General features: G+C 35.3%; 1 protein-coding gene across 2 annotated transcripts; it reads right to left on the reverse strand.

The window, feature by feature from the left end:
* Positions 1-1,381: 1,381 nt before the first annotated feature.
* Positions 1,382-27,812, reverse strand: LOC110111959 (aromatic aminotransferase ISS1). 2 transcript variants are annotated; one of them, XM_020844029.2, is made up of 10 exons: positions 27,561-27,812; positions 27,206-27,307; positions 27,033-27,080; positions 25,133-25,261; positions 24,550-24,609; positions 15,781-15,937; positions 15,029-15,141; positions 14,866-14,924; positions 2,322-2,430; positions 1,382-2,038 (listed from the first exon to the last, which is right to left on the reverse strand). In XM_020844029.2, the coding sequence occupies exons 2-10, from the start codon at positions 27,266-27,268 to the stop codon at positions 1,589-1,591; spliced, it is 1,188 nt and encodes a 395-aa protein (XP_020699688.1). In that variant the 5' UTR covers positions 27,269-27,307; positions 27,561-27,812; the 3' UTR covers positions 1,382-1,588. The 2 variants fall into 2 exon arrangements, with proteins under 2 accessions (XP_020699688.1, XP_028556116.1); XM_028700283.1 differs by having other exon boundaries at positions 27,206-27,376.
* Between the last annotated feature and the right edge of the window lie 74 nt (positions 27,813-27,886).

A 27,886-nucleotide genomic window follows, 5' to 3' on the forward strand; every position in this document is an offset into this window, starting at 1 on the left:
ATTTCTATTTCAAGTTTTATATCATGAGGGTCATATTAGGTCCTCTGTATTGTTTTACCGACATAATTTTTTCCGTCAGAAACTCACAAATCCACATGAAAAGTGGTCAAATCCGCCAATAATGAATGATTTTCCTATAGTATCAGCTATTAATTGATTTGAGAGATTTTTATGAGCCCATTATAGTTTGAATGAGATTGATTGGTAATTATGTTTTTACTCTTTTTGAGTTCATCCTTTTTTTTTTTGAAAACTTAGGAATGGTGTCGATTTTTATTTGCCTTTTGTCTTTTGACATTGAATGAGTTTGTACCTTTTCAAATATAGTTAAATGAAATGAGCATTTTGTAAGCAAATCTTGTGTTTTCCAGTGTTGGAGGACTTTCTTTGAGTTAAATTACTATTACGGTCCAAATAGGACTCTCCTTTACTTCAATTATCAACTTTCTTCTTGAATTCAAAAAAATTTGTGGATCATACACAACTATTTTGAGAATATCGAGTGAAAAAGAGTCTGAATTATGAAAATAGTTTGAGCTCACCTGTGGATCCCCAGTTTATAGATTTGGATCAGGACTTGATAGTTATTGAATTGGCTATAGGAAAGAAGAGAAAAATACAATAAATGTATGGCCTATTTAGAAGATTCAACATATTGAAGCTGTTTGTCGAGCTTTGAATAAGTCGCTAACTTGACAACCTGATAACGAATTAGCTGATCAATAGTTAGTTTTGCTGCCAGGGCCAAGTTAATAGATGATAGATAATATGGCCGACTAATAAGATTTACTCGTTGACTATGATGAATTATAAAATCATAATCCCTTACTTAACTCGATCGAGTTAAATTGATTTGAACGAACATGATTTAGTCTTGATCTGAATTAACTTTGCTTAAACTGAATTTTCTGAATATTTAGGCTTCATTTGGGATGATTTTTTCGTTGCTTTTTAATTTTTTTACTAAAACTCTGTCTTAAAAAAGCAATAAAAAAATCGTCCCAAATAAAAGTGCGACAATAGTTAAAAAAATAAAATAATAAGAGTACCATCCAAAATAGAACCTAAAGCTTCCATTAGCTGAGTTGGTGGTCAAGCATGATTGGGAACTCCCCAATCCATGTTCGATTCCTCTCTGATACGGCACGACCCCTTAAGTGGAGAGAAAATAAGTCTGTGACCTTGTACCTGTGAGGCTGGTTGCTGGTATGCCCATCAAGGGATTACTTACGCCGCCATACATCATCTTTTGAGATGGCAGCGGGTAGATACCCCGTTCAAAAAAAAAAAGAAAAAAAAAAAGACTCATACATTATTTCTATGATCTGCCAAAACAAAATTAACAAATTGGATAAAAGGCGAAAACACCAATACAGAAGAATGAATTAAACATCCCCAAGAATAGCCTGTTACTTCCATTTAGAAATAATACATCTGCTAGTTCGAGCAGATTTTACAATCAATCAAGTTCTTCATTTAAAATCATTACTTCCTTGCCCATAGATTTGGCATCCTTGCCCTGAATACACATTTATTTTAAAAAAGAAATCAAGGAAGAATACTAAAAAAAAAAAAAAAAAAAAAACAACTATATCATCCCATCTCTCACTAGTTCTTCCAATCCCTTCCTTAGCCTCTCTGCAGCAACTTCACAATCAGCCTCTTTCAACCCACCAAATGAGACCCTGATGTAACCAGCTCCACCACTTGCACTTCCAGGTATTACCACTATCCCATGCTTTCTGACTAGCCATCGAACAACCTCATAATCATCAGAACAGTTCTCTGGGAGTTTTGCCCACAGGTAAATGGCACCTTCGCCGCCTTTAACCGCCTCTTCGCCGAGCGGAGAAAGAGCTCTCTTGAGCATCTCTCTGTTCTTCACAAGGTCCTGGACTCTCTCTCTTATCCATTTTGGGCCTACTTCCAATGAATAAAGCGCCAGGCGCTGTCCTATTATGGAAGCACAGATGGGTATGTTATCTTGGACTTTGAGGAGTTGAGCGCCAAAGCCTTCCACTTCAGTAGGGTAAGCTATCTGCATTACCACAAATAATGATTTATTATGTGCATTACTCTGCAAAAAATGAATGAAGAATATGTTCGCAAAATCCTGGAGTTTCTACAGGTTTTGTTGAGTTTGGAGGAGTATAAATGGCAAGGAAATATAGTTTGGTTTTGGTGTAATCCATGGAAAATAAAAGTTACAGGAAAATTAGAATTTATGCATATTTCATTATGATTCTCTGCTTGAAGCAGGTGGAAGATTAACAATGAAACAAGAAAGAAATTGCAATAGGAGATGGTAGAAGTTTACTGACATAACCAACACGCCATCCCATCATTCCATAAGCTTTAGAAAATGAAAAAACATTGACTATGTGGTCATCTTCTATACAAGAATGCTCCAAATCATCATACATGAAGTACCTGCGATTGAAAAATTGTAAGAACAGAAAGGTGGCCAATACAGATGGTGCGATGGTGAGAACGAAAGAAGTCATGTTATAAAGATCAGTGTTGGCAAAAGAGGAAAGGGAAGTTTCAAATAAGATCTAAGTCGGCCAATCAATACGAAGTTCAGAGTTATCCCAGCTTTGTGGGTTTGGTTGCATGAATTCCCATTCTCCATTCGCCCATGTTAAGATCTGCATGAATGTAATTTTTTTTTTGGCACTTCTATCCAAGTTGCATTTGTTCTGCCAATTTTTTTGTCAATCAATCAATCAATGATAGAAATGAAATACATTTGGTTCACTTTACTATTGTAATTCAAGTAAAAAGTCAATTTACCAAAATTATATGGATTTGTGATAGGAAACACTTGTATATCTCAAGTATTTCCTATCAATCTTCGGAAAACAGTGACAATTCTCCTCCAAAATCACAAAAACATTAGATAATTTGTATTATTTGATGTAAGGGAAACGGAAAATAGCAAGATACAATTGATCCTCTATTCGAGAGGAGGATCGATCTCTCAAAATCTCTAGACGTCGCTAGAGCCCAATCGATCTCTCAAAATCTATAGACGCCGCTAGAGCCCAATGAAAAACCTAAATCTAGGAGATCTCAAATTTCAGCCAAATTCAAGATGTCATAACCCAAGGAAAACAAAATATTTAATGCATACAAATCAAAAGGAAACCCCTAAACAATCCATACATTCAAATTTCCCTCCCAAATCCCTCAAAAATCCTTCCCAAAATGCTTCATTTGCTTCGGCGGCTCACGCGGCCTCTGCAAGAGTTCCGTTCATTCGCTCGTAAGCAGGTCCTGCATGGACCAACTGGATCGGTCCAGTGGACTGGCCGAATAATACTCCCCTCCCAAAGATCCACCTTTTCCCCAAGGTGGAAATATGCTCATGTTCCCATGGAGGTGGCCATCCTTGAGGAAACTGAAAAACCCTACCGACTTGCAAATCAAGGGCTGCACTGAAAGAGAAACATCCAGCCTGTGTAGTCCCAACATAAAATCTTCCCCAGCCACTTGTATGCTCCTAACTATGATCTTAAGTGATAACATAACTTTGGATAACTTTGCATCTTCCCTTATAATCACCTTTCTCCCATCCACCATTAATTCCATTGTGAGTGCTCCCCAATTGTCCTTGTTTCTCACAAAGTTTGCAACCACTTCATCCCCAGGATGACATCAGTACTTCCTAACTCTAGTGGGAGAAAATCCTCCCTTAGCTGAATCCCCTGGATGGTCAACACCACTCCTTTATAAATCCCCTGGCATTTCTCCACCTTCCTTGTACCCATCATCACCCCATAATAATCGGTGCCCATCAATTTCACTCCCAATTGGTTGACGACCTGAGTGGAAATGAAATTATGGGTAGCCCCATTGTCAATCAATACAATAACCTCCGTGACTGCTATTTCCCCCTTCACTTTCATCGTATGATTCGAAGTGAATCATACTACTGAATTCAGGGAGACCTCCGCCACATCCAGATGCAACTTGTCATCCATCATTCTCTCACCTCCCTCCTCAGTTTCCTCGTCATCACAAATGGTGATAGCCTGAAGAATTCGATCCCTACACCAGTGCCCTGGAGTATATTTCTCATCACACCGGAAACATAACTCTTTTGCCCTGTTCTCCTGAATCTCCTTCTCTATCAGCCTCTTGATATTTTTACCACTCCCTCCTCCTACTAGCTTCTCCCTGGTGGTCTCATTAATGTTGCCTGATGTAGGCCCCTTGGCTGCTAGAAGAGTGGTCATCATCCTGTAAGAGCCTCCTGAGCTACTGCTCCTGGCTCCCTTCTCTATATTCTTCTAATTTTCCACCAGTTGTGCCAACTTCATGGCCTCCCCAAACCTTCTGATCTCCCCCGTTTCCCCTCATTTCTCCATAGTTTCCTCTTTCCCAAGTGTTCGACCCCCCCCCCCAAGTTTCCCGATCTTCCCTTCTCCTTTCATACCATAACCTCCTTCGAATTCCCCTCTCCTCCCTTCAAAATCAGCCCCTCAACTATAATTTCCTTCCCTACATTCCCAATCAGCGTCCCGTTGCTCCTGCCCTACATACCCATGCCTTTCCCCAAACCTACCTCCTCTATCATCCCTCTGGAAAGGCTCCAGATGGGGTCTTCTCCTTTCTCCCTCTACGATCTCTACCTCCTCTTCATCCTTACGGATTTTAGAATTTGTATTTTGTCCTTCTGGTCCTCTCGCCACGGAAGCCGTCGATTGATTGTGGAATTCTAATATCTTCTTCATCATCTCCCGTAAGTGCGCAACTTCCCCTTCCATGGAAGAAATTTTGTCATCCACCATGGTTTTGATTTGGTTCATCTCTCATTCCAATCTCTCCTCCAAAGCGTTCACTTTTTTTGCCACCATCGTTCTCCGAATTTTTGTAGACACAAAAATTTGGATTTTTCCTTAAAAAAACAGCACTTTCCTTCTTTAGCGGCCCAAGAACAGGAGCTGGAATTTGCAAAAACAGTCCACCAACGATCCCAATATTTTCTTTGATACCAATTTGATAGGAAACACTTATAGATCTCAAGTATTTCTTATCAATCTTCGAAAAACAACGAGAATTCTCTACCAAAATCACAAAAACAGTAGATAATTTGTATTATTTGACGAAAGGGAAATGGAAAATAGCAAGATACAATTGATCCATTATTCGAGAGGATCGATCTCTCCCAAATCTCTAGATGCCGCTAGAGCCCAACGAAAAGCCTAAATCTAGGAGATCTCAAATTTCAGCCAAATTCAAGATGCCCTAATCCTCGGAAAACAAAGTATTTAATGCATAAAAACAAAAAAAGAAATCCCTGAACAATCCCTAAATTCAAATTTCCCTCCCAAATCCCTAAAAAATCCTTCCTAAAATGCATCATTTTCTTCGGCGGCTCACGCGGCCTCTGTAGGAGGAAAAAGAGTTCCATTGTTTATCTCGTAAGCCGGTCCCGCCTGGACTGGCGGAATCGGTCCAGTGGACCGGTCAAACAATTTGCTTCATGCTAAGCCTTTTTAATATTTTGGTAAAGGAAGTTATCCAAACATGTAGTCTTGAGGAATCCAACCACATAGTTTCACAAAAATAAATTGTAAGATATAGGATGCCATAAGAACTTAGGTTTTTAATACATATCTAATATGAGATATAGAAAACTCATACAATAAACATTTCAAATTCATATAACTCAAGCTATTAAACAAAACAAAAATCTAATGAAATGTAAGGTAAGAAAGCACAAGGATATACTCAAACCAAAATGTAAACCTCGTACAGAGAGAGAACCCCTCCAAAACTCTTCAAATTTCTCATTTGATTAATGAACTGAATCTCGAAAATAGGAATGGTAGATCTCCATAGAAATTTTATTCAACCACACATTGAATTTTTATATTTTATATATGCCTCAAATCCTATTTATAATCATAAAACTAATAATTAATTCCCTTAACCAATTGAAGATGATAGAAAAATAAGATGCTAAAAGACCTAATCACACAACAACAAAAACAACAACAAACTTTTATCTCACTATGTAGGGTCAGCTACATGAATCCTTTTTCTCCATTGTGTCCTGTTAAGAGTTAAATTCTCATCTAAATCTAATAAAGAAATGTTATTTCTAATATTTTCTAACCAAGTATTTTTATGTCTACCTCTACCTTTCTTAACATAAGTCAAATCTAATACATTTATTTTCCTAATCAGGTCAACGAAAGGCGGTCGTTTTATGTGAACAAACCATCTAAGGCGACTCTCTAATCTTATCTTCTACTGGAGCTACTCCAACCATTTCAAATATATGTTCATTTCGTATCCTGTCTCTAAGAGTAAAGTCACTCATCCACCTGAACATCCTCATCTTTGCAACACTTAACTTAATATCATGCTTCTTTTTTAATGGCCAACATTCTGCACCATAAAGCATTGCAGGTCTCACTACTATCTCATAGAATTTTCCCATATGTTTGAGAGGGACTTTTCTATCCAACAAGCCCGATGCATTCTTTCACTTCAACTATCCAACTTGAATTCTACTAATAATATCCCCATCTACTTCACCATCACTCTAAACAATAGACCCAAGATATCTAAAATGTGTACTCTTATTTATGACTTGATCACCCAAAATTACAATCCCCCCACTAGATTTATTATTACTAAAATTATATTCCATATATTCGATTTTAGATATACTCAAACGAAAATCTTTAGACTCTAAGGTTCACCTCCATAATTCAAGTTTACTTTCAACTCCCTCTTTAATCTTATCAACAACAAGAATATCATCAGCAAATAGAATACACAAGAGTACAACCTCTTGCAAATGTCTAATGAGAACATCCATGACTAAAGCAAAAAAGATATGGACTTAAGGCTAATCCTTGATGTAATCCAATTGAAATAGGAAAATATTTGGTTAAACCACCTTGTGTTTGAACACAAGTAACATCTCATGCATACATATTCTTAATGACTTGAAAGACCTAATCACACACACAAACAAAAAAGAAAAAACCCAAAACCCAGTTGACGCTAAGAAGAAATATTTTAGAAAAATGACCACTGATAAAAAGACCCCTCCGCAGATTAAGCCTTAATGATTGGTTAACTGAAGAATTCCACAGGAACAAAGAGTTGTTGTAAAGTAAGATGGATAAAAAATCTAAATAGAAAGAAAGTCATTCAAGCTATTAAGGAGGCCTATATAAGGAATCTAAATAGAATTTCTTGGCATTAATAAGATAAGAATTAAAATAAAGATCCAAATATGAAAAACATAGGATTTCAAATAGATCACATCATATGCATGTACATATAAATGTTATGTGTGAAATCTGATTGTGTTGATCAATCTAGTTGTTCTGTTGTCTCGGACCTCAAAGCTTGTTGTGTTTGCTGGGGGATGCGGGGGGTTTACCCACTACTTGGGTTTGGGTGCTTTGCAACAAAAAAAAAAATTTTTCCGTACAACTCCCCAGCGCTGAACGATAGAGATCAGAGCATAGCGACAGTCGAGATATAACGCCACATCTAGTCAAAACAGATACTGAGCGCCGCAGCGCTGAGTGTTTGAGCATTGCAGCATTGTCAAACAGAGATTGGCGCCGCTACACCCCAAACTGGTGCCGCAGCACTGCGAAATGGACTAAACAATTATTTTTCTCGTTTTTTCTCAAGGGTTGCATCCCTTAGGGGTTATAACTTACTTTCTCCTATATTTTCTGAGTAGTTATATATTGAGAACGGTGTATGTGAGAAAAGAAGCAAAGAGAGAGTGAGAGAGAAATGAGATATAAGCTTATTTCTCTCAATTTTCATATGAATTTCTTGATGTGGTGTGGTTTTGTGGTTTTTTCTCTATTTTTTGATTTTCCACATTAAATCCTGATGTCCTTTACTTTTCCACTGCTTTTACTTTCTTACTTGTTTCGTCATTGTGGTGTTTACTCCTCCTCATCTCTTCCCTAACAATAAACTCCTACCAAATTCAAATAAATAAAAATAAACAATAACACCATTACCACAAATATCAATAAAATATAATTCTCATAAACATTATTAAAACTCTAAAAAACCATCCAAAAGCTTAAAGATATTCACACATCACCATTTGCTTTCAACTAAGTCGATTGAATGAGATTAAGTCATCAGCTTGCTTACTTCATCGATATTATGGTAAAGCGATGTGCAACATGTGAGGAAGAGAGAGCCATCTGCAAATGTGATTTGTCGGTATTACTTTGGGATACGATAAAGAATATAGATAAATTGGGTCGCAGTGCAAGGTGACAAATATACGCCAAGGAGAGAAAAGTGATCATAGTGTAGCCGTTGAAGGTTGGCTCGAAATCATTGGTGATTTGTAAGCATAAGTTGGAATCCATTCATGGTTGTTGTGTGACGTAGGAAAATGATGTTATGTTGTGTGGATTTAGTACTTGTAGGGAAAGAGGCCATCTGGAGATGTAAAGCAAAACTAGTGAGGGACAATTCAACAATGTAATGCATTGATGCGTTGGGCAAGGTAATGGATATATGAGCAAGATTTGCAGGACAGGCGAGTGTTCAAGCATTTGTGGATGGTTGTGGCCTATGGGTAAAATTGTTTGAAATTGTGGAATAGGTGGTGCGTCTTCAGGCATACTTAGCATTTTTGAAGGAAATCATCATGCAGCATGCACTTCGTATGGGTCTAGTTAAGACGTAAGCCTCATCAAAATTGAGATGCACCTTAGCGCAATAAACAAGAGGCAAAAGCCTCCTATTATTAGGGTTTAGGTTATTTAAAAAAATAAATATATTAATAAAAAAATATATACGAACAGCCTCATTTTCTTCCTTCATTACAACTAAACCTAAATATAAATCAAGACTCTTGGCTAGATCCCCGACCCTCCTGCTCGCACACATGCTCGCGGCTTACCTTTCTACTCACGTTGTCATTTGCTTAGGATTGCAAGAGGAATATCTCAATGTTGATTTCTTTAATAAAGGAAGAAGCAAGACTAGAGGTGCAAATGAGTCAAGTCGAATATCTGTCTAATTGAGCTAAGCTTGTTTAGTTCTTACTGAGCTCGAGCTAGACTCGAGCTCATTTACTAAGATTGAGCTCGACTCGTTAAAACAATTATTGGCTCTAACTCGGCTCAATTATTTGAGCTCATTTGAAAAGTTTAAGCTAGACTCGATTGTTGAGCTTGTTTTATTAGTTTTAAATTAAATTTTCATTTTTTTTAATTTTTATTTTTAATATAGAATTAATTAAACAATATTAAATATATTATATAATGCTAATTTAAATTAAATTTTAAATATATTTTAGGTTTGAGCTAGAACTCATGGATTGATAAGCTTGATAACGAGTAGAGCTCATGCCACCTTGTGAGCCGGCTGAGCTCACTTACACCCCTAAGCAAAACAATCAAGTCTAAAACATATCAACAAAAAAGGTTACCATAAACATTTATACAAGTGAAATTATAATCATAAATATAGTTTTTTTTTTTATTTTAATTAATATTCTTATTGGTTTTTATTGATTACAGAAAAGAAACTTCATTTAGATTGAATATCATATGATAGAATGGTAGATTAGGAGGATGTTGACACAACCGGGGATGAGAGAGAAAATAAAGCAATTCATTATGATGATGATACTAATGAAGATCCAGTGATGAAAGTGGGGAGACTTTTGAATTTAAAAAATATAATTTTAGTGGCTTAGACTACTTGTTAATGTTGATTTGGGAGTGGGACAAACTTATTGTTATAATTATATTTTGACTTGGTATAATTTTAATTTGATGTTATTATGATACTTTTTTACTTTATATTTTTATTAATTTGATGTTTTAATTATGAGGCTTACGCTTCAAAATATCTTGAGGCTTACGCTTCAAAATATCTTGAGGCTTAAACCTCATCTCATGGACAGAAAACACTCAAATACCTAATTGCTCAATTTTAAATATTGGGATGTAATTGTATGAGAAGTGAGTACGTTATTGTCACGCTCCATAATCTAACGAAAAAGAAATCTTAATATTGCATAATGACCCTGCAGCATCGTGGTGCTACCTTACCTAGAACTGTAGCGCTCCCAGGGAGAATTTTCTAACATTAAAGACAAAGACCTTAGCGTCGCAGTGCCACACCCTCCAACAGCGCAGCGCCGCCACATCCCCCAACGTCGTAGTGCTGCAATGCCACATCACAAACCCTCTAACAAAGAAGGCAGTTCCGCAACTACAACGTCCAATAAATTTTCTACTAAACCCATTGTAAATTTTATAAATTCAATTCACAACTTCTTAAGACAATTTGAATATGAAATAATTTAAAAATATTCATAGAAACCTAATAGATACATAATAAAATTGTAAACCTTATCAGATTCTATTTGAGTCAATACAGGTGATCCCATCGCTTTAAGAGCGGTTGTTACTGCTATTTTGAAGGTTCAATGCAATGAAAGCATGTATGCAGTGTGGTGTGAGCATAGGAACAAAGTGAATAATAGCTGGTTTGCAGGCTGTTGGCTCGCGGGAACAAGATTTGTAAAGGGTTGCTTATGGGCCACGAAGAAAGAGTTGAGGCGGATGATTGAAAGATAAATCTGCAGAAGGACCATTTTACGGTGGGTGGTAGTAGCGAGGTGAATATGCATTATAGTGTTAATTAGTGTCACGCTAGGGCACGAGAAAGTGCTTCACGCTAGGGCAGTAGAAAGTGCTTCAAGATTGTTGATGACAGTGAACACTTCAAATAAACATCTCTTTGGATTCAATAATTTCAGATCTAATAACAAAGTGATGGCAAGTGGGGTAAAGGAAGTGGAAATTTAAATAGGTTTTCATACTTTAGTTGTTAAAAGAACAAGATGATATATGGAAAAAATTAGATAGATAAAAGAGAAAGAAATTGAAATGATAAGATAAATGAAAGCCTCCAAGGAAAGGATGGAAGAGGCTGAGAGAAAGAAAGCATGAGTGTTGGCTTAAAAAAAAAATGACACGAATGAATGAATCCCACTTTGCAGCCATAGGATTACATTTCTCTTAAGTCAGATTATAGTTAACTAGATTTCCCTTGAGGATAGTGTCAGTGTTTAAAGATCTGGGGTCCTTCCCATAAGCGCAAGCACTCATAGTTAATTACCCCTCTTAACACGTAAGAGAGAACTCTCGATTAAGGATGAATAAATTTTTAGGTCATTTTAGTCTCAATAATGGGGGAAATGGAGGTAAACACGATCAAAATCCCATGGTTCCGTCGTCCTGGATATACCGTAGATTTCAGTCTACCAACACTAACAATCATTGACCGTAGTGTACAGGAAATCTGATTAACAGCCATGAGTTGCCTCCTCTCAGGGATCCCGAGTAGACTGAAGTGATTAGATGTGGATTTTAATTTTGTTAGGTGTTTTGGGGTTTACATCTATTAAAATTCCCAGAGATTTATTTAATTTCGGATTTATGACTTCGTTTAGAAGTAACCCAGGAATTTGGTTTGGAGCGAGTCTTATGGCTTCTTTAGGAAGTAGCCCATGTATTTAGATTTGAGTTGAGACTTACGGCTTTCGTAGAAAGTAGCCCAACGAACTGATTTGGAATGAGGCTTACTATTCTATTTATGAGTTTTCCAATGATGGGTCTTACAACCTAACTCTATAGCAAGACAGCCTAAAAATTTAATTATTTGGGTAGGTCTTATGACTTCCCTTAGGAAGTAGCCTGAAAAGCGGGTCTTACAACTTAATCTTTTTAGACTAAGATGCCCATAGATTTAAATTTAATATCTTGGGGTTTAGGATCATCGCTATTTACTTAACATGAGACTTAAGACTTTACTTAGAAGTAGCTTGTTGGTCGGTCTTACAACCTAATCATATATGCTAGGATGCCTGATGGCTTTAATTACTTGGGTAGGACATCCTATGATAGAAATTCTACATGCTTTCAACATAGGAATTATAATTATTATATTTCAAAGCATTATTTAAAGATGAAATTCTTTATTGAAACTTTTGCCTAAATTTTGTTTTTATTAAGAGTTGTCCGTATGATTAGATTTGGATTGGGACTTATGACTTTCATTAGAAAGTAGCCCAGGTTAGTGGGACTTACAACCTTTATTAAGGGTAGCCCGAATATTTCAGTTGGATAGGTCTTAATGCTTCCTTAGAAGTTGTCTAATGATGGGTTTTACGGCCTAGCCTTGTAAGCTAAGTGGCCCAAGTGATGGGTCTTACAACCAAGCCCTATAGACTAGGATGTCCAAATGAGGGGTCTAGGGTTGTATTATCACCTAAACATTTTTCTCAGAGGCCGGACTTACGACTTCTATTAGAAGTGGCCGAGGGTTTTAATTGGGGGTTAGGAGTTAGGTCAATTTTGCCTAAAACTTTCTCCTAAGATCGGGCTTACTGCTTTTCTTTGAAAGTTGCCGGGTAGTGGGTCTTACAACTAAATTCTTATAAACAAGGTTGCCCAAATGATTTTAAATTTTGATTGTGTTTGTTGAGTTGACACCAGTATTTTGAGAAGTTTGACACTATTTTTTTTTTGTTTTCAGTACTTTGTTACACTAGTGTTTTTTTACTATAGTGCTTTTCTTGTTACTGTTTAGCAGCTTCTTTTCATTACCTGCATACTAGTAATGTTTTTACCAGTAACCTGCTTATTTTCCTATTTTAGCATTTAATTTGATATAAATTTATGTGTGATGTTTAATGAATTTCATTTATTTGCTTGCAGGAGCTCGTACTGGAGAGGTGAAGCTTTGTTCAGGAATACTGGAGAACTTGTGGTTCGTTGAATTGTGAGGAGTTGTTGAGTTGAAAAGTTTGAGAGATGTTCTATTTAGAGAGTTTGAGAGCTTTTGTTCTATTTAGAGAGTTTGAAAGCTTTTGTTTTGGAGAGGTTGTACAATTTTTTGTTTTGGAGAGGTTGTAAAATTTGCTTAAGAGTTGTTATTTTGAGAGTATTTTGGAGAGTTTGAGAGCTTGAGAGTTGATTTAGAGAGTATTGTACATGTCAATTAGTGGAAAAATATTCTCCACCTTCATTTTATTTATTGCATTTTTTATTTTTGATTAATTGATTGAATTAAAAAAAAGTCTCAAATTTTTTAAATAATAGCTCTTCGGATTTTGTTTTAAAAAAAATCAATTTAATTAATCAAAATTAATTAATTTTGACTTAATGAATTTCAATTAATCAAATTAAATAATTTAATTACTCAATTTTAATTGAGGTGAAGTAATTTGACTAATTAGATTTGACTTGCTCCCCAATTATTTTAAGAAGAAAAAGTTCTTATAATTTCCTGAAAAATTTCGGCAGCCTCCCAACGTCTCCTCCCCACCGAGGGAGAAATCGGCACGACACTGCCATAATTTCTTCCTACCCGGACCTAAGGTCGACGGTGTAGGGTCTTCAATTTTGAACCATCACACTAGGATCTAAGATCGATTATGTGAGATCTTCGAATTTTGTTTCATCCCACCCAGATCTAAGATCAATGGCGTGGGGGCTTCGAATTTAAAACCATCCGCCCGGATCTAAGATTACGGCGCGGGTATTCGAATTTAAAACCATCACGGCCGGACCTATGGTACGACAGTTCGCGGTCTTCGACACCTGTTTGAAATTCCATCTTTTATTTTTTCTTTTTTTTTCTTCCTTTCCTTCTTCTTTCTTTTTATAATATATATATAATATTATATTATTTTTAATATAATACGCATACAATCTCTTCGCCTCCCGCGAAGAAATGAATTTGAACAGCAACGACGGAAAGAGAAGATGAAAAGCGAACTCTAAACCGCTCTCTTCTTTACTTCCCGTCGAACAGATGTATATCGAGAATCAATGCCAATGCGCGGTCTATGGGGAGATTTTCTACAGTGTGGGAAGTTAGAGGAGCGAATGAGTGCGTCGTTTGGAGAGATCGCACATGGTGGGGCAGGCATGGAGGCAGTTTCGTTCTTTGCATCATAGGGAGAATCAATTCTTATGAGGGAAACCAAAAGAAAAAAAAAATATTTATTCCATTTTAAACCATCTAAATTACAAGATCTGGGACGTTACTTAGAAATAAGACTTATTGAAAAGGAAAAAACTATTCCTAAATAGACAATAACATATCAAATTGGTCCTAAATAACAAATGATATTTAAACCACTAATAATTAACTTAAATACAATTAAGGATGGCCACAAGATTCATCAAATGATATTAAACAGAGACTTAGCAGTAAGGATTGAAATAAACTTGCATTGCATTGCAGCGTGAAAACCTCCATTTAATTATTGAGCTTTAGTGCCAATGCTCAACCAAAACCCCATTCAATCAAAACAGAAGGATATAATCATGGACTATAATATTCATATTATTTATAAATTGATGGCCAAATAAAACGGAAATTTGAGCAAAACAAGCAACCATTGCTCCTGGCTACTAAAATCATCGTGCAATCTTCAATCCTTTCTTAAGTAGACTTGCCAATGCTCAACTACAATCGACCTAAAGAACCTCAAATCACATGGAAATCATTGATATTCATATTATTTCCAGCATATGATACTTGAACAAAATGTAATATTTGAGTGCAACAAGGAACCGCAGTTCCACATGCTAAAACATCATTTAACAATCAAGCTTTTGGTTCTATCATTCTATGTAGGCATGCCAATGCTTTACCAAAAAGCCAAAACAACCAAAATAAAAGCTTATCATGGCATAGTTCAATATTCATATTATTTCTAAGAGATACTTGTAAGAAATGAAATATTTGCTGTAACCGCTATTTATCATCACCATGATGCAATATTGAGATGGCACAATTAAAAAGTCTACACTATGTTCTTACTCGTAGGTATTATCTACAACAAGCCATGCTCCAACACTTTTACAGAGATCTGAAATTCTCTGAAAAGAACATGGTATAATTAAGCAATTGGATAGCAAGAATATAAAACACAGCATGCATGAGAAAGAGAGGAAGGAGACTAAGGAGAGACGAATGCAAATACCTGAAGGAGTGGCGGTGGGATATAACTCCCAGTAGGGTTGCCTGGATTGACCACTGTAACAAGCTTCGGAACTGATTTAGTTTCTTTCTCTGAAAGCAACTTCTCCAACCATTCTGCATCACACGGAAGCATCAAAAAAATAATATATAAAATCTGTTGATTACAATACAAAGCCGGGTTACATTTATGACATCTACTGATCGTCAAAAACAGAGAGGGAATGGAAATGCCAAAACCCATTATGTGAAGTGAATGATGATGCTTCCAGTACCTCTTCGATTTCTAATTTTCTATCTTCTAAGAAATAATATAGTTTACTAGAGCAGGCCACTCCTTTTCCCAGACTTCTCCAACTACGATACAAATTCCTAGTCTAACTCACAGCTTCATCTATATACTCTGTATGAACTTGAGAGAAAATTCATTTCAAATTTAATAATAATATTGCGAGTGACCATTCAAACTTCTTCAATTATAGATTGTGCTTCCCTTTTGTGACAGAAACATTAAAGATTTAAGTAACAGCAATCTGAGCAAATAAATTTAAGTAAAGCAAAAGATCAATCAATCCTTTTAATACCAATAATGTATTGACTGTTAACCGTGGTATTTTGAAGCATTTAACAGAAAAGGAATAGGACGAAGAGTAAGCATATTATGGAAGTAGCATTGCTTTCTTAAAGATACTCGAGGATAATTAAGCTTAGTGGTTCAAGCACCATTACCATTGAGGATAAAGTATACAAACTCACCTACATCAGGATGTAGTGTATTTTTATTGCTTGGACCAATCAGTATGTTGTTAATGCCAGTCATCTGAAATGACATGTAAGCATTGAAGTAATATGGTGCGAACATAACAACAGAGTCCCCAGGATCACATAATGTAAGGACAAGATTCACAAATGCCTGTGAAAATCAAACACTAATAGCAGATTCAGCTGAAAATAATTGAAAGAAATATGGAACTACAAACGACACTACAAACATAAAGAATCAGAATGTCACTGAGCAATTCATATGTAAAAATCATGGGAAACTACTAAAACGGAACATTCAACTATTCCAAAGTTCGAAAAAGAATATAATCTGCCTTCATAATAGATATATCCTTGTAAAAATAAAAGAACTAATTTATCCATAGCCTCCCAAACATTGGAGTCAAAATTTGAGTTTATACGATCTCCATGCACCAGATATGACAAAGCAATGACACTTATATGTCTTATCTATTAAATCGCTTCAAGATGCATAAAGATCATTGACCTCTAAGTAAGTAAACAGTTATCTAACCCGAAATTGGGTTGGATTCCGATGCAGCTGGCAGCAAACCAGTTGCTAAAGAGGGCATAAATTCAGCTATCCAGGTGGGGCCAGGATCTCCTTTATCACCTATAGGAGAAGAAGCTTTGGGAGGAACTCATTGGGAAAGATGTAAGGGGCATTTATTAGGAAATTTGGGCGGTTTACGTGGGTTAGGGTTTATGTTATGTTATGTTTTAAATTTTTGCAGTAGATTTTGTAAGGTGTTGGGGTTCCTAGTAGCTGCTAGGAATTGTGGGAGAGAAGATTCACCCCTCGAACAGTGAATCAACTTATAACTTGTCTTACTTTGTTTGAGAATTTTTAAAAAAAACTCGCTTGGAGTTATTCCTGGATCTAATTGGAGTAAATTGTTGTTTTTTTATATTATTGTGTTGTTTTGATTGATCTATCAAATCGGTATCATAGCAAGATTCATAACCTATGGCGCCAAAGAAAATGGATGCTTTGGAAGAGAAACTAGAAGGAGAAGTTGGTCAATTAAAGTCTGAAGTTGAGGAAAAGATTTTATCCATGGAAGGAAGGTTTTCTAATCTAGAAGACATGGTGAAGAAAATATTGGAGATTCACAATCAATTAGCAACATCAGAGGCGAGAGCATCGGCGAGTGGCCAAGAAAGTGGGGAAAACCTCAATATCGGCACAATGAGGGATGATCGAGAGGTAGAAATCTTGGGTGATAGGGAAAATATGCCACCTCTTGAACCGATAACTAGGAGTGAAATGGGTGAAGGATATAGCATAATAAGAAATTTTGAGGTAGAAATAATGAGATATGATTTTGAGGAAGAGGATATCTATGAAAGGAGGGGTGGGAGAGAACAATGGAGAAATTACAACAATCGCTACATAGGAGGAGCTAGAGGTGGAAGAGTAAGTTGGGGCAGAGGAAATCCGAGAGCGAGAAAGATAAAGATGCCCGTTTTTAGTGGAAATGGGTAGATCAGTACGATGGAGAGATACTTTGCCGTGAATGGGCTGACAGAGGAGGAGAAACTTATGGCGCCAGCTTAATGCTTGAAGGGAAAGGCCTTGTCTTGTTATCAGTGGAGAGACATGTGAGAACCAATCCAATCGTGGAGGGAGTTCAAAAATAATTTATTAGAACGTTTCTAAACCAGTCGAGATAGAGACTTCAATAAGCAATTCATTGCTCTGGCTCAAGAAGGGATAGTGATGGATTATCAGGTGAGGTTTGAGTACCTTTCTAGCCAATTTATGACCTGGCCCATTCAACTAAATCGTCCACCCTAACTATAGTCGCACGAACAGGCAGAGACAGAGCTGCGTCTGAGCGGGCTGAATGCGAGTCAAACCGGGGCTAGGGAGTTATGAATTTTATTTTGAGAGAAGGTTTGAGTTCACGAATAAAATCAGAAGACTCCTCACAAAAAATAACTCCCTCCTCTTTGCTCTTTATTGCAAAGGAAGCAAAACTCGAGAGAGGAGGCAGTGAACGAGAGAAAAAAGAAGGACGGTTTGCTTATTGATTTTTGTCCATTTATGTATAAATCCTTCCATGTTACTTCATCTAAACAGCGAGGAATGTTTAATTAAAGGTAAATGAAGAGATTGGGAAGAGGAACAAGAAAAAAATTTGAGAGGAAAGGGGAGGAAATTAGAAGAACGTCGCTAAGGTATTCTGATTTAATTTTATTTAAAGTAAGAGTAAATTAATTCTCGAATCATAGAGATTCATCGTTGATTTATTTAAATCCTTGTGTAGAAAATTCTTTCAAAATTTCTAATGTTGAATGCACTAAAGAGGAAGAGAAAGAAAACAAGTTTGGAATTTGAAATTTCTTCTATCCTTGATGTCGGAGGAAAGAGCAAGTAATTGATTTATTTATACATGTTAATTTAGATAAAAAGCTTTTGCATTTTTATTTCTCTAATTGGAGGAAATATTATTGTCATATGAAGAGTTTAATTATTGTAAACATTGATTCAATATATAAGAAAAGAAAGCTTTATTGTAAAGAAGAAAGGAAAGAATTAGTGAGAAGGAGAATTAAATATTTGAATTGAGATGGATTTTGGAAGTATTTTCAAGGGTCAAGGATTTGAAGGGAACTGAAGCACGAAGTATCAAAGTGGGTAGTTATAATTATTTTATAGAAATTTCCATATCTTTTATTTTAATAAAATTCTTTTTAATTTAGTATAATCATTATATTATAATATTGTGTTAACTAAATGGATATTGTATAAATAAAATAAATCAAGAAGAATAAAGGAAATGAACATGTGGATTATAGTTATATGGCTATTCTTGATCATTATAACATGCTTATTTATTTGTTATAGTTAAAGGTTTAATATGAAATGATGTTGTGAATATTAAACAACTGAAAGTCATAAAATAATATATATATATAATTGTACATATGGATAACTAAGACATGTGATGGAAAGCTAAAAGTATTAAATAAAGAAAAAAGAATATGCATGTAAATTACAAGAGTCACCCCTATATGGTACTAGCTGGGGAAGCAACATACTCGTGCACGTTAAAAAGAAATGAAAATAGTTGTACCTTCATTGATTCATATTTTAGACGGTGCTCATGTACTAAATAAAAAAGAAATAAATGAGAAAATAAAAGAATGAATGAATAAATGAATGTTAATTGGAAAAAGAAATATGTTATTTTAAAGATGTATTATAAAGATCTATATTATATGAAGTTAGATCTATATTATATGAAGTGAGATATCTACAAATATGTAACTAAAAAAGATAACGAGATGAATATGATGCATGTCTTATTTTATATGCTTAACTGTTGTAAATGAAATGATAATCACCCATTGAGTTTATTTTATAAACTCACTCTATTAAACTAATATTTTCAAGTAAGTCTCTTGATAAGTGAAAAATAGCTGAAAGAAAGGAGTATGTCTACAGAAGATGATGCTCAAATGAAAGTAGGTAAATTCTAGTTCATATAAATAATTAAGATGTTAAGATTGTATTAGTAGTTTATTGAACGTGAATATTAGTGACTCTTCAATTTTTATTTGGAATACATTTGATAAACTGTTTTTGAAGAATAAGAAATGTTATAAACGTCTGAATATTCATTCATGTCTCGTTAATTCGAGTATCTAAACCAGATCGTGATAAAAGTGGTATTAGAGTCCAATTATTATATGAATCATACTGAAAGAGCCATTAGTTGATTATTGAAATTGATTTGATACTGAATTATAAATTTATAAGAAATTTTAATTGTATTTCAGGACCTAGAATGATTCTGAAGAAGATGTATAAATAACAGTGCCTAATGTTGTTGTTAGCCCTGATGCACTGACACAAATGATGACAACAACAACAATTAATTCAAGACTTAAGTAATCAACCATCAGGAAGTAGCAGTGGCAGTAGTATAACTATGGATAAATATTTAAAGTTATTTCAACATATGAGACCACTGCTATTTAAAGGGGTAAATAGACCAATTGAGAAAGAGAACTAGCAACTACAGATTGAGAAGATTTTAAAGGGGATTTTTTGTCCTGAAGAGATAAAAGTTTCATTGATGACTTTTGTACTGGATGGTAAGGCTCAAAGGTGGTGGATGGGTCAACATCAGGATAAATTTGGAGAAGTACCTAGCATTTAGATCAAGTGGGAAGACTTTATTCAAGTGTTCAAAGACTAGTTTGTGCCTCTTTCTACCATGAGGCAAATGCAGTATAAATTTTTAAGATTGGTACAAGGAGATAGATTAGCCATGCAATATGAGGCTGAATTCACCACATTATCCATATATGCTCTTCATTTAGTACATATTATAGAAGAAAAATATCATTGATTCTTATTTGGATTAAAAGATGCAACCCGACAGCCCCTTTTCCTTTAGGATTGAAGATTATACTGTGTTAATGGAGAGAGCTAGAAGGGTAGAAATGGACACATCGGTTTGAATGTAAATGACGACAGAGAATATGTTGTATGTATCTACGAACTATTGCAGAAGGTCTGTAATGTGCACAATAAACATGGCATATCCATAAGTAAACAACAAGGAGCATGTGTTGACAACTTGATAGTAGTCGTGTACTACGATCATAGCATGTCCAAAAAAGAAAAAGCAAGAAGGTGGTAACTTGCCTACGGGAAGATGTGGAAAAGTTGCAGCAAATACTATTGCTTGTAAGCAGCAATAGAAAGTCTAAAACCTCTGCAACTTGTCTACATATGATAGCAGAAGGCCCATGATATGCATAGGCAGATCCACCAAGAACTCAGGGTGGGCAAATGCCCACCCTAAATTTTTTTTTTTTTTAAATTTAGTGGTGATATTTTGGGCATTTTGAACCCCCCCCCCTCAAAAATATTTTTTGCCCTAATTTAATATTTTTTACCCTAATTTTATCAGTCATAAGCATTTTTGCCCATCCCCCACAAAAAAAAATTTTTTTGCCCACCCTGAAAAAAGAAGCTGGATCCGCCCCTGATGATATGCACAACACATCATCTACAAACGAAAATAGCATATTTGCAGTGTGTATAAGTTCCTACGAGTTACTGTAGGAAACATCTTGTTCACACCATAGTCTACCTACGAGCGACAATTGACAACATATAATTAGTATAACAGAACTCTCTGTAAACAAATGCAATGCAGTACATGAAAAACACTAACGTCTGTTGACGATGATGGGTGTCGTAGTATGCACAATAATGCACCTATAGAGGATGGTCAGCAATAAGCAACAAATGATACAACGCCTTTATAGTCAGCAAATATCTAATGGCAAGCAAATACATCGTCCTTTTTGTAAATAAAGATGTACTATGTGTAGCAAATGCAAGCACCTATGAGTTATTATAGGAGGCTCGTTAGTTCAAAATAATATACCTACATAAAGCAACCCAACGCAATGCCACTAAATCCACAACATTCATGCAAGAGGACAAAAGTCGTTTACAAATTCCCAAAAGAAACTCAATGCCACACCACCAACAACACTCATACAAGCAGACAAAAAGTGTGTATAAGCTCCCAAATCGAATGCTGCATTCAAATGACAATTACTCATAAAGCGGATCAAAATTAAATATTCCAAAAATACCCCCACGCATGCACTACAATGTGTATACACAGAAACACAAAGAAATGCAAGCGCAATCGTACACCCGCACAGGCCCCGACAAGCATAGTGTAGGCACATACGTGACATCAGAAGATGTTGCACAGGTTAATAAGTGAAATCAAGTTCGAACCAGATCTTTCTATGCGGGTCAAAAGGAGTCGACATGGTTCGAATCATCAAACAAATATATGATCGCGACGTCGACCGAGATATTTATTTTATACATTCATATTAGGCCTTCAAGGCCTATTATGAAGCAAGTTCATTAACAAAGGCATAAGGCCTACTATGAACCCGATCCTCTGTCAGCAATTAGACAGAGTCGATAATGTTCAACAGATAATTATAAAAATGCCTCCCTAAGTACCCGCATGAGCCCTGACGAGCATGTTATGGATACACACGTGACTTCTGAGGATGCTACGCATGTCTAGAAGTGAACTTAAATTTGAGCCTGATCTGCCTATGTGAATAGATAGGATTCGACATAGCTTAAACCATTAAACAAATATACGGTCGTGACACATACCTGGATATTTTGTTTTATAGTTCATGCTAGACCTTCAAGGCCGATAAATAGAAAAATTCACAGATAAAAGTATAAAAGCTAGCAATGAACTCAATCCTCTGTCAACAATTAGACAAAGTTCACCAGATAATTATAAAAATAACCCCTAAACAATCGCATGGGCCCGGGCTAGCATTTTGTATTTACACACGTGACGTTTGAGAAAGCTGCGTGGATCAAAAAATGAACTTAAGTTCAAGGCCAATCCTTCTCCTTGATAGGACGGGAGTTGACACGATTAGAATCAATGAACACATATATGATCGCAACATCGACCAGGATATTTGATTTTATACGTTTATATTAGGCCTTCAAGACCTATAAATAATGAAAATTAACTAATAATGGCATAAAACCGACAATCAATCTCTGTCGACAGGTAGACAAAGTAGACAAGTTTCAACCCATAAATGAAATTCCCTATAAATATCTCGATGATGATCATTTTGAATGTAGATCTCAACCGGAGGGGTTAATTCCAAATATTTTATATGCTTTCCAAATGCCTAAAAATTCAAAGCTCTAAGAAAGTACCAAATATTAAAATATTTAAAATCAAAATAAACACCATCAAATGCTTAAAGCAAAACCCATCCATCCTCCACAGCAGTTTATTGAGGTGGATAAATTTAAATATCATTTCAGCTCACAAAAAGCTAATGTCTGGTAGAGAATATCACTAGTATTTATTCTCGAATAGTCTCTTGCCAGCATGTATGTGACACGTGTCTTTTAACTAGCGGTTTTGTCGCTAAATGATACCGCAGGTAAACAGTTATGACCAAGGCCTTTTGAACTAGGTGGTTTTGCCACCAAATGGCACTACTAAATTACGGTCATAGCCAAAGCCCGTAAGCTACACAATGACACTAAATCTTTGAGATATGAATCAATATGATATAATCGATAGGGCACAAAGCCCTCTGTCAGCTAAGGTGGATTCAAAATTCCCCTTAGACAAATATTCATTTCAAGTCTATAAGGTACCCTTGGATGATGCAACCCATGGCTACCGATAAGGATTCTTCTGTCAAGTTGGGTCGACTACCTCCTCTGACCAAGTAGACTAGGGACCACGATGACCTGGGACGACAAAATCATAGGATCTTGATCCGGTCCATCATCCATTCCCCTACCATCCACTTTAAGTGCAAGATGATGAAATTTCTAATTTTAAAATATCAAACTTTCAAATAACTAAACCCATGCTGCTACTATGTGCTAGATACCACATATTTCTATGTATTTATGCGATGACTAGCCTTAATCGAAAGTTCTCTCTTGTGATTGAGAGGGATAATTAACTATAGGGGCATGCAACTATAGGAAACCATAACTCAAATCATAAAGTTCTCGCAAAATTAGAGTGAAATCTCTGAGCAATGTCTTATCTACAAACTCAATCTGCCTTTTAAAAATTTACCCCGGAACCTAATTTGTTATAACTCCCTAAAAGCAGTGGGAGGCTGGGACGCAAATTTTTGGAGCCCATAAATCCCAATGCTAATTTTGCTACTATTATAATCTTGGTATGCAGTGTTTATCTAACAACTAATCTTAATCAAAAATTCCCTATGGCACAAGATGAGATAATTAACCATAGGGGTTTGATACACCTGAAATCGGATCATAAAGTCCTCGTTTAATATGGATGAAATCTCTAGGTAATGTCTTATCTTACATCTAATATAACTTTTAAAAATTTGTTCCAAGAACTTCTTAAAACTCTCCCATTGAGAGGCTGGGTCATGAAATTTTAGAGCCCACAAGCCATACAAAGAATGAAAGAAACCTATCGTAAACACAACAACAACATCAAACCTTTATCACACTGAGGGGTCGGCTACATGAATTTTTTTCTCCATCGTGTCCTGTTAAGAGTTAATTTCTCATTTAAATCTAATATATATATATATATATATATATATATATATATATATATAATGTCATTTCTAATATAAAACAGCAATAATTTGTTGACTTATAAAAATTATAATTTTGCAAATTTACAGAACTTTTACTCGGCTAAAATTTCTTTGTAACATTTTAAGAAGTTAAAAGTCAAAACATAGGGTGAACGATGGAAGATGTCTATATTTCTTAGATTTTTAATGTACATCTATCATGCAATATTAAGAAAAATGCAATAAACATGTGCATTTTAGATGGCATAAGCTAATAATCTTAAAAAATTATTCACCACCTCCAATGATAATTTAAAAAATACTGAAATCCAATTCTAACGAAAGGCTAACAAAAATTATAACAGCATAATTGTGGTATATTATTTTATAGATTTAAGCATTCACCCTTCACTGAGACTCAACCATAATTTAATAGGATGCGATCAGATGCCACTGGAAATATTTGTTATCATTGCTTTAACAAAACAATAAAAGCATAGACATCAGAAAAGCTAGATTATTAGGAACTGGAAAATTTACAACTATCAGATCTTTTTTGGATTTTGTACTTTTAAGACTGCTTTAAAAATAAAAAAAAATAAAAAAAAAACAAAGAAAGGTCACCTGGTTGGCACCAGCTGTCACCATAACTGAAGACCTTGTCAATTTGTTTTCCCGACGTAACTTCAATAAAGACACAAGCAAAAGATAAAGATTAGACACCGAACATGATGATGAATAATAGTTTATCTAGATAGTATAATTTAAAGCAAACACTTAAGATAGAATTTCTGAAGGAAAATCCCTAAAATGACAGAACTGAGTAAATCCAGTACTCGGAATCAGATAATATTCACTTGCCATGAAATTTTTAAATAGTTACATCCCATAATTGCAAACAAAGCATGTGTATGGCAAGCAAGAAAAGCGGCGGATAATTTAAATAAGATAACTATTTTGTACAAGTTTCTGAAAAATGAACATTCATAAATCAGTTTAGGACCAATAAGATCCCAAAGACTAATTTTTTATCTACATGACTAGAAATTTTACTTCGCAATGCTATATATAACATGCTTAAAATAAAACGATGTACTCCCTAATGGCATCAGTTGTGCCTTTTTTCAGTAAGATAACAGATAGACCATGAAATTTAATAAGTAAATCATTAAAAAAGAAACGAACTGCATTGCTTGCAATTGTATACCTTCTCAAGCAATGCCAATCTCAATTCTGAAAGTCCTTCATCTGCACCATAATAACTAGTTGAAGGCTCCCATACAATGTCTTGCACCTTCCTCAAAGCCTGCTCGGGAGGTTGCCAGTAAACTACCCCCTGTGAAAAATACGAAGGTTCATTGTGATCCAAAAAAGTCTGAAAACATTTTGTTGCGGGAAGCCAATCTATTTAGTCCTAGTTTTCATCAAAATTTACCAGAGAAAGATAAATTAAATAAAAAGCATGGATAATCACTTTCCTCCCTTGATAACGAAACAAACTTTAAAGAAAAGAAAATCCAACAATGATTTGGTTTGTGGTTCTCATACAGGGGGATGTGCTTCCTTGATTTACAATAGGTGAACATTCCATCAACATATGCGACTCCTCACTGATAAAATCCACGGTTCAAAGGCAACGATAACCAAAATTTGATAAAGAACAACAGAAGAAACCAGCAGCATAAGCAGGATTCCTTGCAACAAGTATGATGGAGAAGAGATTGGATTCAGCTCTAAAAACAAGAAATTCTAGCATTATTGTGGTAATGTGCTTAACAAAGGAAAAAATTAAGTGTTGTTAGTATGAAAATTTGAAATAGATTTATTCAGGGTTTAGGCTAAATCAAGCAAAATTGTTTATTAAGACATTAATCTAACTACCTCCTTAACTACTATTTTCCTCTTGTTTTGGGCTAAATCCCAAATTTGGTAAATCCTAGGATAAGTCAACTTAAACGGATTTAGTGAAACGTCAGAACTGCGAAGCTCGTCAGGTTCCATTACGTGTGGCTGCCCCAATAAATTAAGAGGTAGAAGCTAGCAAAATTGCTTCTAAGGCTACAACTGTTCCATCGAACAGCGCCAAGGGAGAAGAGAGAGCAAAAGTATATGTCACACACGAGCTCGCAAAACAAATTTGGGGGATTTACATACATATCACTTTATATCAGGCTATTTATATATCCAGCACACAAAACTTTAATTTTTCATACTTACCACCCATAGACGACTTTAATATTAAATATGTTACTCTTAAATTTCTCATTCCTACCACCCATACCACCCTATAAAATTTAATATTTCATTCCTTATACACATATTTGATCTATTAGTGGTAGCATGGAATATTAAATTTTTTTATGTTAGATATGTAAATAACATGATATAAATTGGTATGTATGTAAATCCCCCAAGTTTTTAATTGCAGTGAAGGGGGAGAAAGAAAAAAAAATAAGTGCTTTTTCCTCTTTAGTCTAATAATAGAAAAAAAGATTATCCCCTCTAATTTTAACCTATTTTCATTTTGTCTAAAAATTAATTCCTGATTTAAAAGATTAATTAAGTATTGGCTATTTGATTAGCAGATTAATAGCTAATTAATCATTATGATGCTACATAAGATTGATTTGAATTAAATTAGGCTAATTAGTTTTAGATTAAACTAATTAGATATTATTTAATTTAGCATTCATATTTGCTCTCTCTCTCTCTCTCTCTCTCTCTCTCTCTCTCTCTCTCTCTCTCTCTCTTCTCAATTTAGCATTCACATTTGATCTTATTAATCTATTTTAAGTTTTAGTTATATCGCATAATCATTTAAATCCTAAATCTCAAAACAAATAATCAATAAGTTTATCAAAGCTTAGCAGGATTTAATATTTGTCATGCCAAATAATTCTTAGAATTTACTATATCTGAATCTATAAAATTTGCTAAATCTTGCTTGTAGCCAAACAGCCCCTTAATATTAAAAACCAGCAAATTCTCATCAAAGACAGACTCGTTAGAGGAACAACTCAAGCTTGTTCCGATTTTCTCAAATCATGAATAACTAAAATCACTGGAAAGATCAACTAAATCTGTACAGAAAGAAAAAACAATCAAACCTGTGCAAGTGAGATGACATCTTTGGCTCCTCGCATCAATTCTTGGATCTGCAAACATCACCAAAAATTAAGCATAAAACAATTTGCCAATTCCACAAACAGAACAAAACTCATCAACATTACATATTTCTTCCACTCAATATTCACAAATAGAAAAACAAATCCCAACTAACCTGAACCATCACAGGGGTTTCAGTCTCCAGAGCCCTCCTCGAAAGCTTTGCAAAAGTTCCCATCTCAGAAGGGCAGAGTAGAAGGGGGGGAAGAAGAAAGGCCTAATTTTGTTGAAAAATATCACCAATCAAAAAGAGGGATGAAGTTCAACGCCAACCACCTCGGACCAACTAATAGATCGAAAACAAAAACCTTAACAACCACCACTGTTCACCAACTCCCACGAATTTTAACCAAGTTTACTATATTATTGATCTTTTACTGAAGAATAGGAAGCAAAACTCGATTCCCAAGGTATTGACCTCCGACGAATACAGACAAAAAAAATAAGAAAAAAGAAACAATAAAGATTACCTCGAAAGAGAACTAAAAAGCGCCCACAAGTTACCAATTCCAATTAGCTGCTGCTTCTAATTAAAAAAAAGGGTAAGCACCCTCCTTTAGAACTCTGCACCAGATCGGGCAAGCGAAACAAGAGAAGAATCTGGACTATAGGTATTGCTCGATTACTCTTGTGCTCTCTCTCTCTCTTCCTCTTCAGTCAGACGACGGAAATATCCGATTTAATGGCAAGCGAGTTTCAACTTCGTATGTGGATCAGGAACTTTTTTTTCGTCCGGTGTAAAGATGCAGAGGAACATTCGGTTATAGGTAAAATTTTGCCTATACCGAGGTGTACT

This window comes from Dendrobium catenatum, unplaced genomic scaffold (assembly GCF_001605985.2).
Source record: "Dendrobium catenatum unplaced genomic scaffold, ASM160598v2 fragScaff_scaffold_1482, whole genome shotgun sequence".
NCBI classification, from domain to species: domain Eukaryota; kingdom Viridiplantae; phylum Streptophyta; class Magnoliopsida; order Asparagales; family Orchidaceae; genus Dendrobium; species Dendrobium catenatum.

Coding starts and splice junctions, on each gene's coding strand:
- LOC110111959 (XM_020844029.2), bottom strand. CDS start 27,268: ATGGGAACTTTTGCAAAGCTTTCGAGGAGGGCTCTGGAGACTGAAACC. Junction 27,081..27,205: donor AAACCCCTGTGATGGTTCAG/GTTAGTTGGGAT, acceptor TGATGTTTGCAG/ATCCAAGAATTGATGCGAGG. Junction 14,925..15,028: donor TCCCACCGCCACTCCTTCAG/GTATTTGCATTC, acceptor TGTTCTTTTCAG/AGAATTTCAGATCTCTGTAA.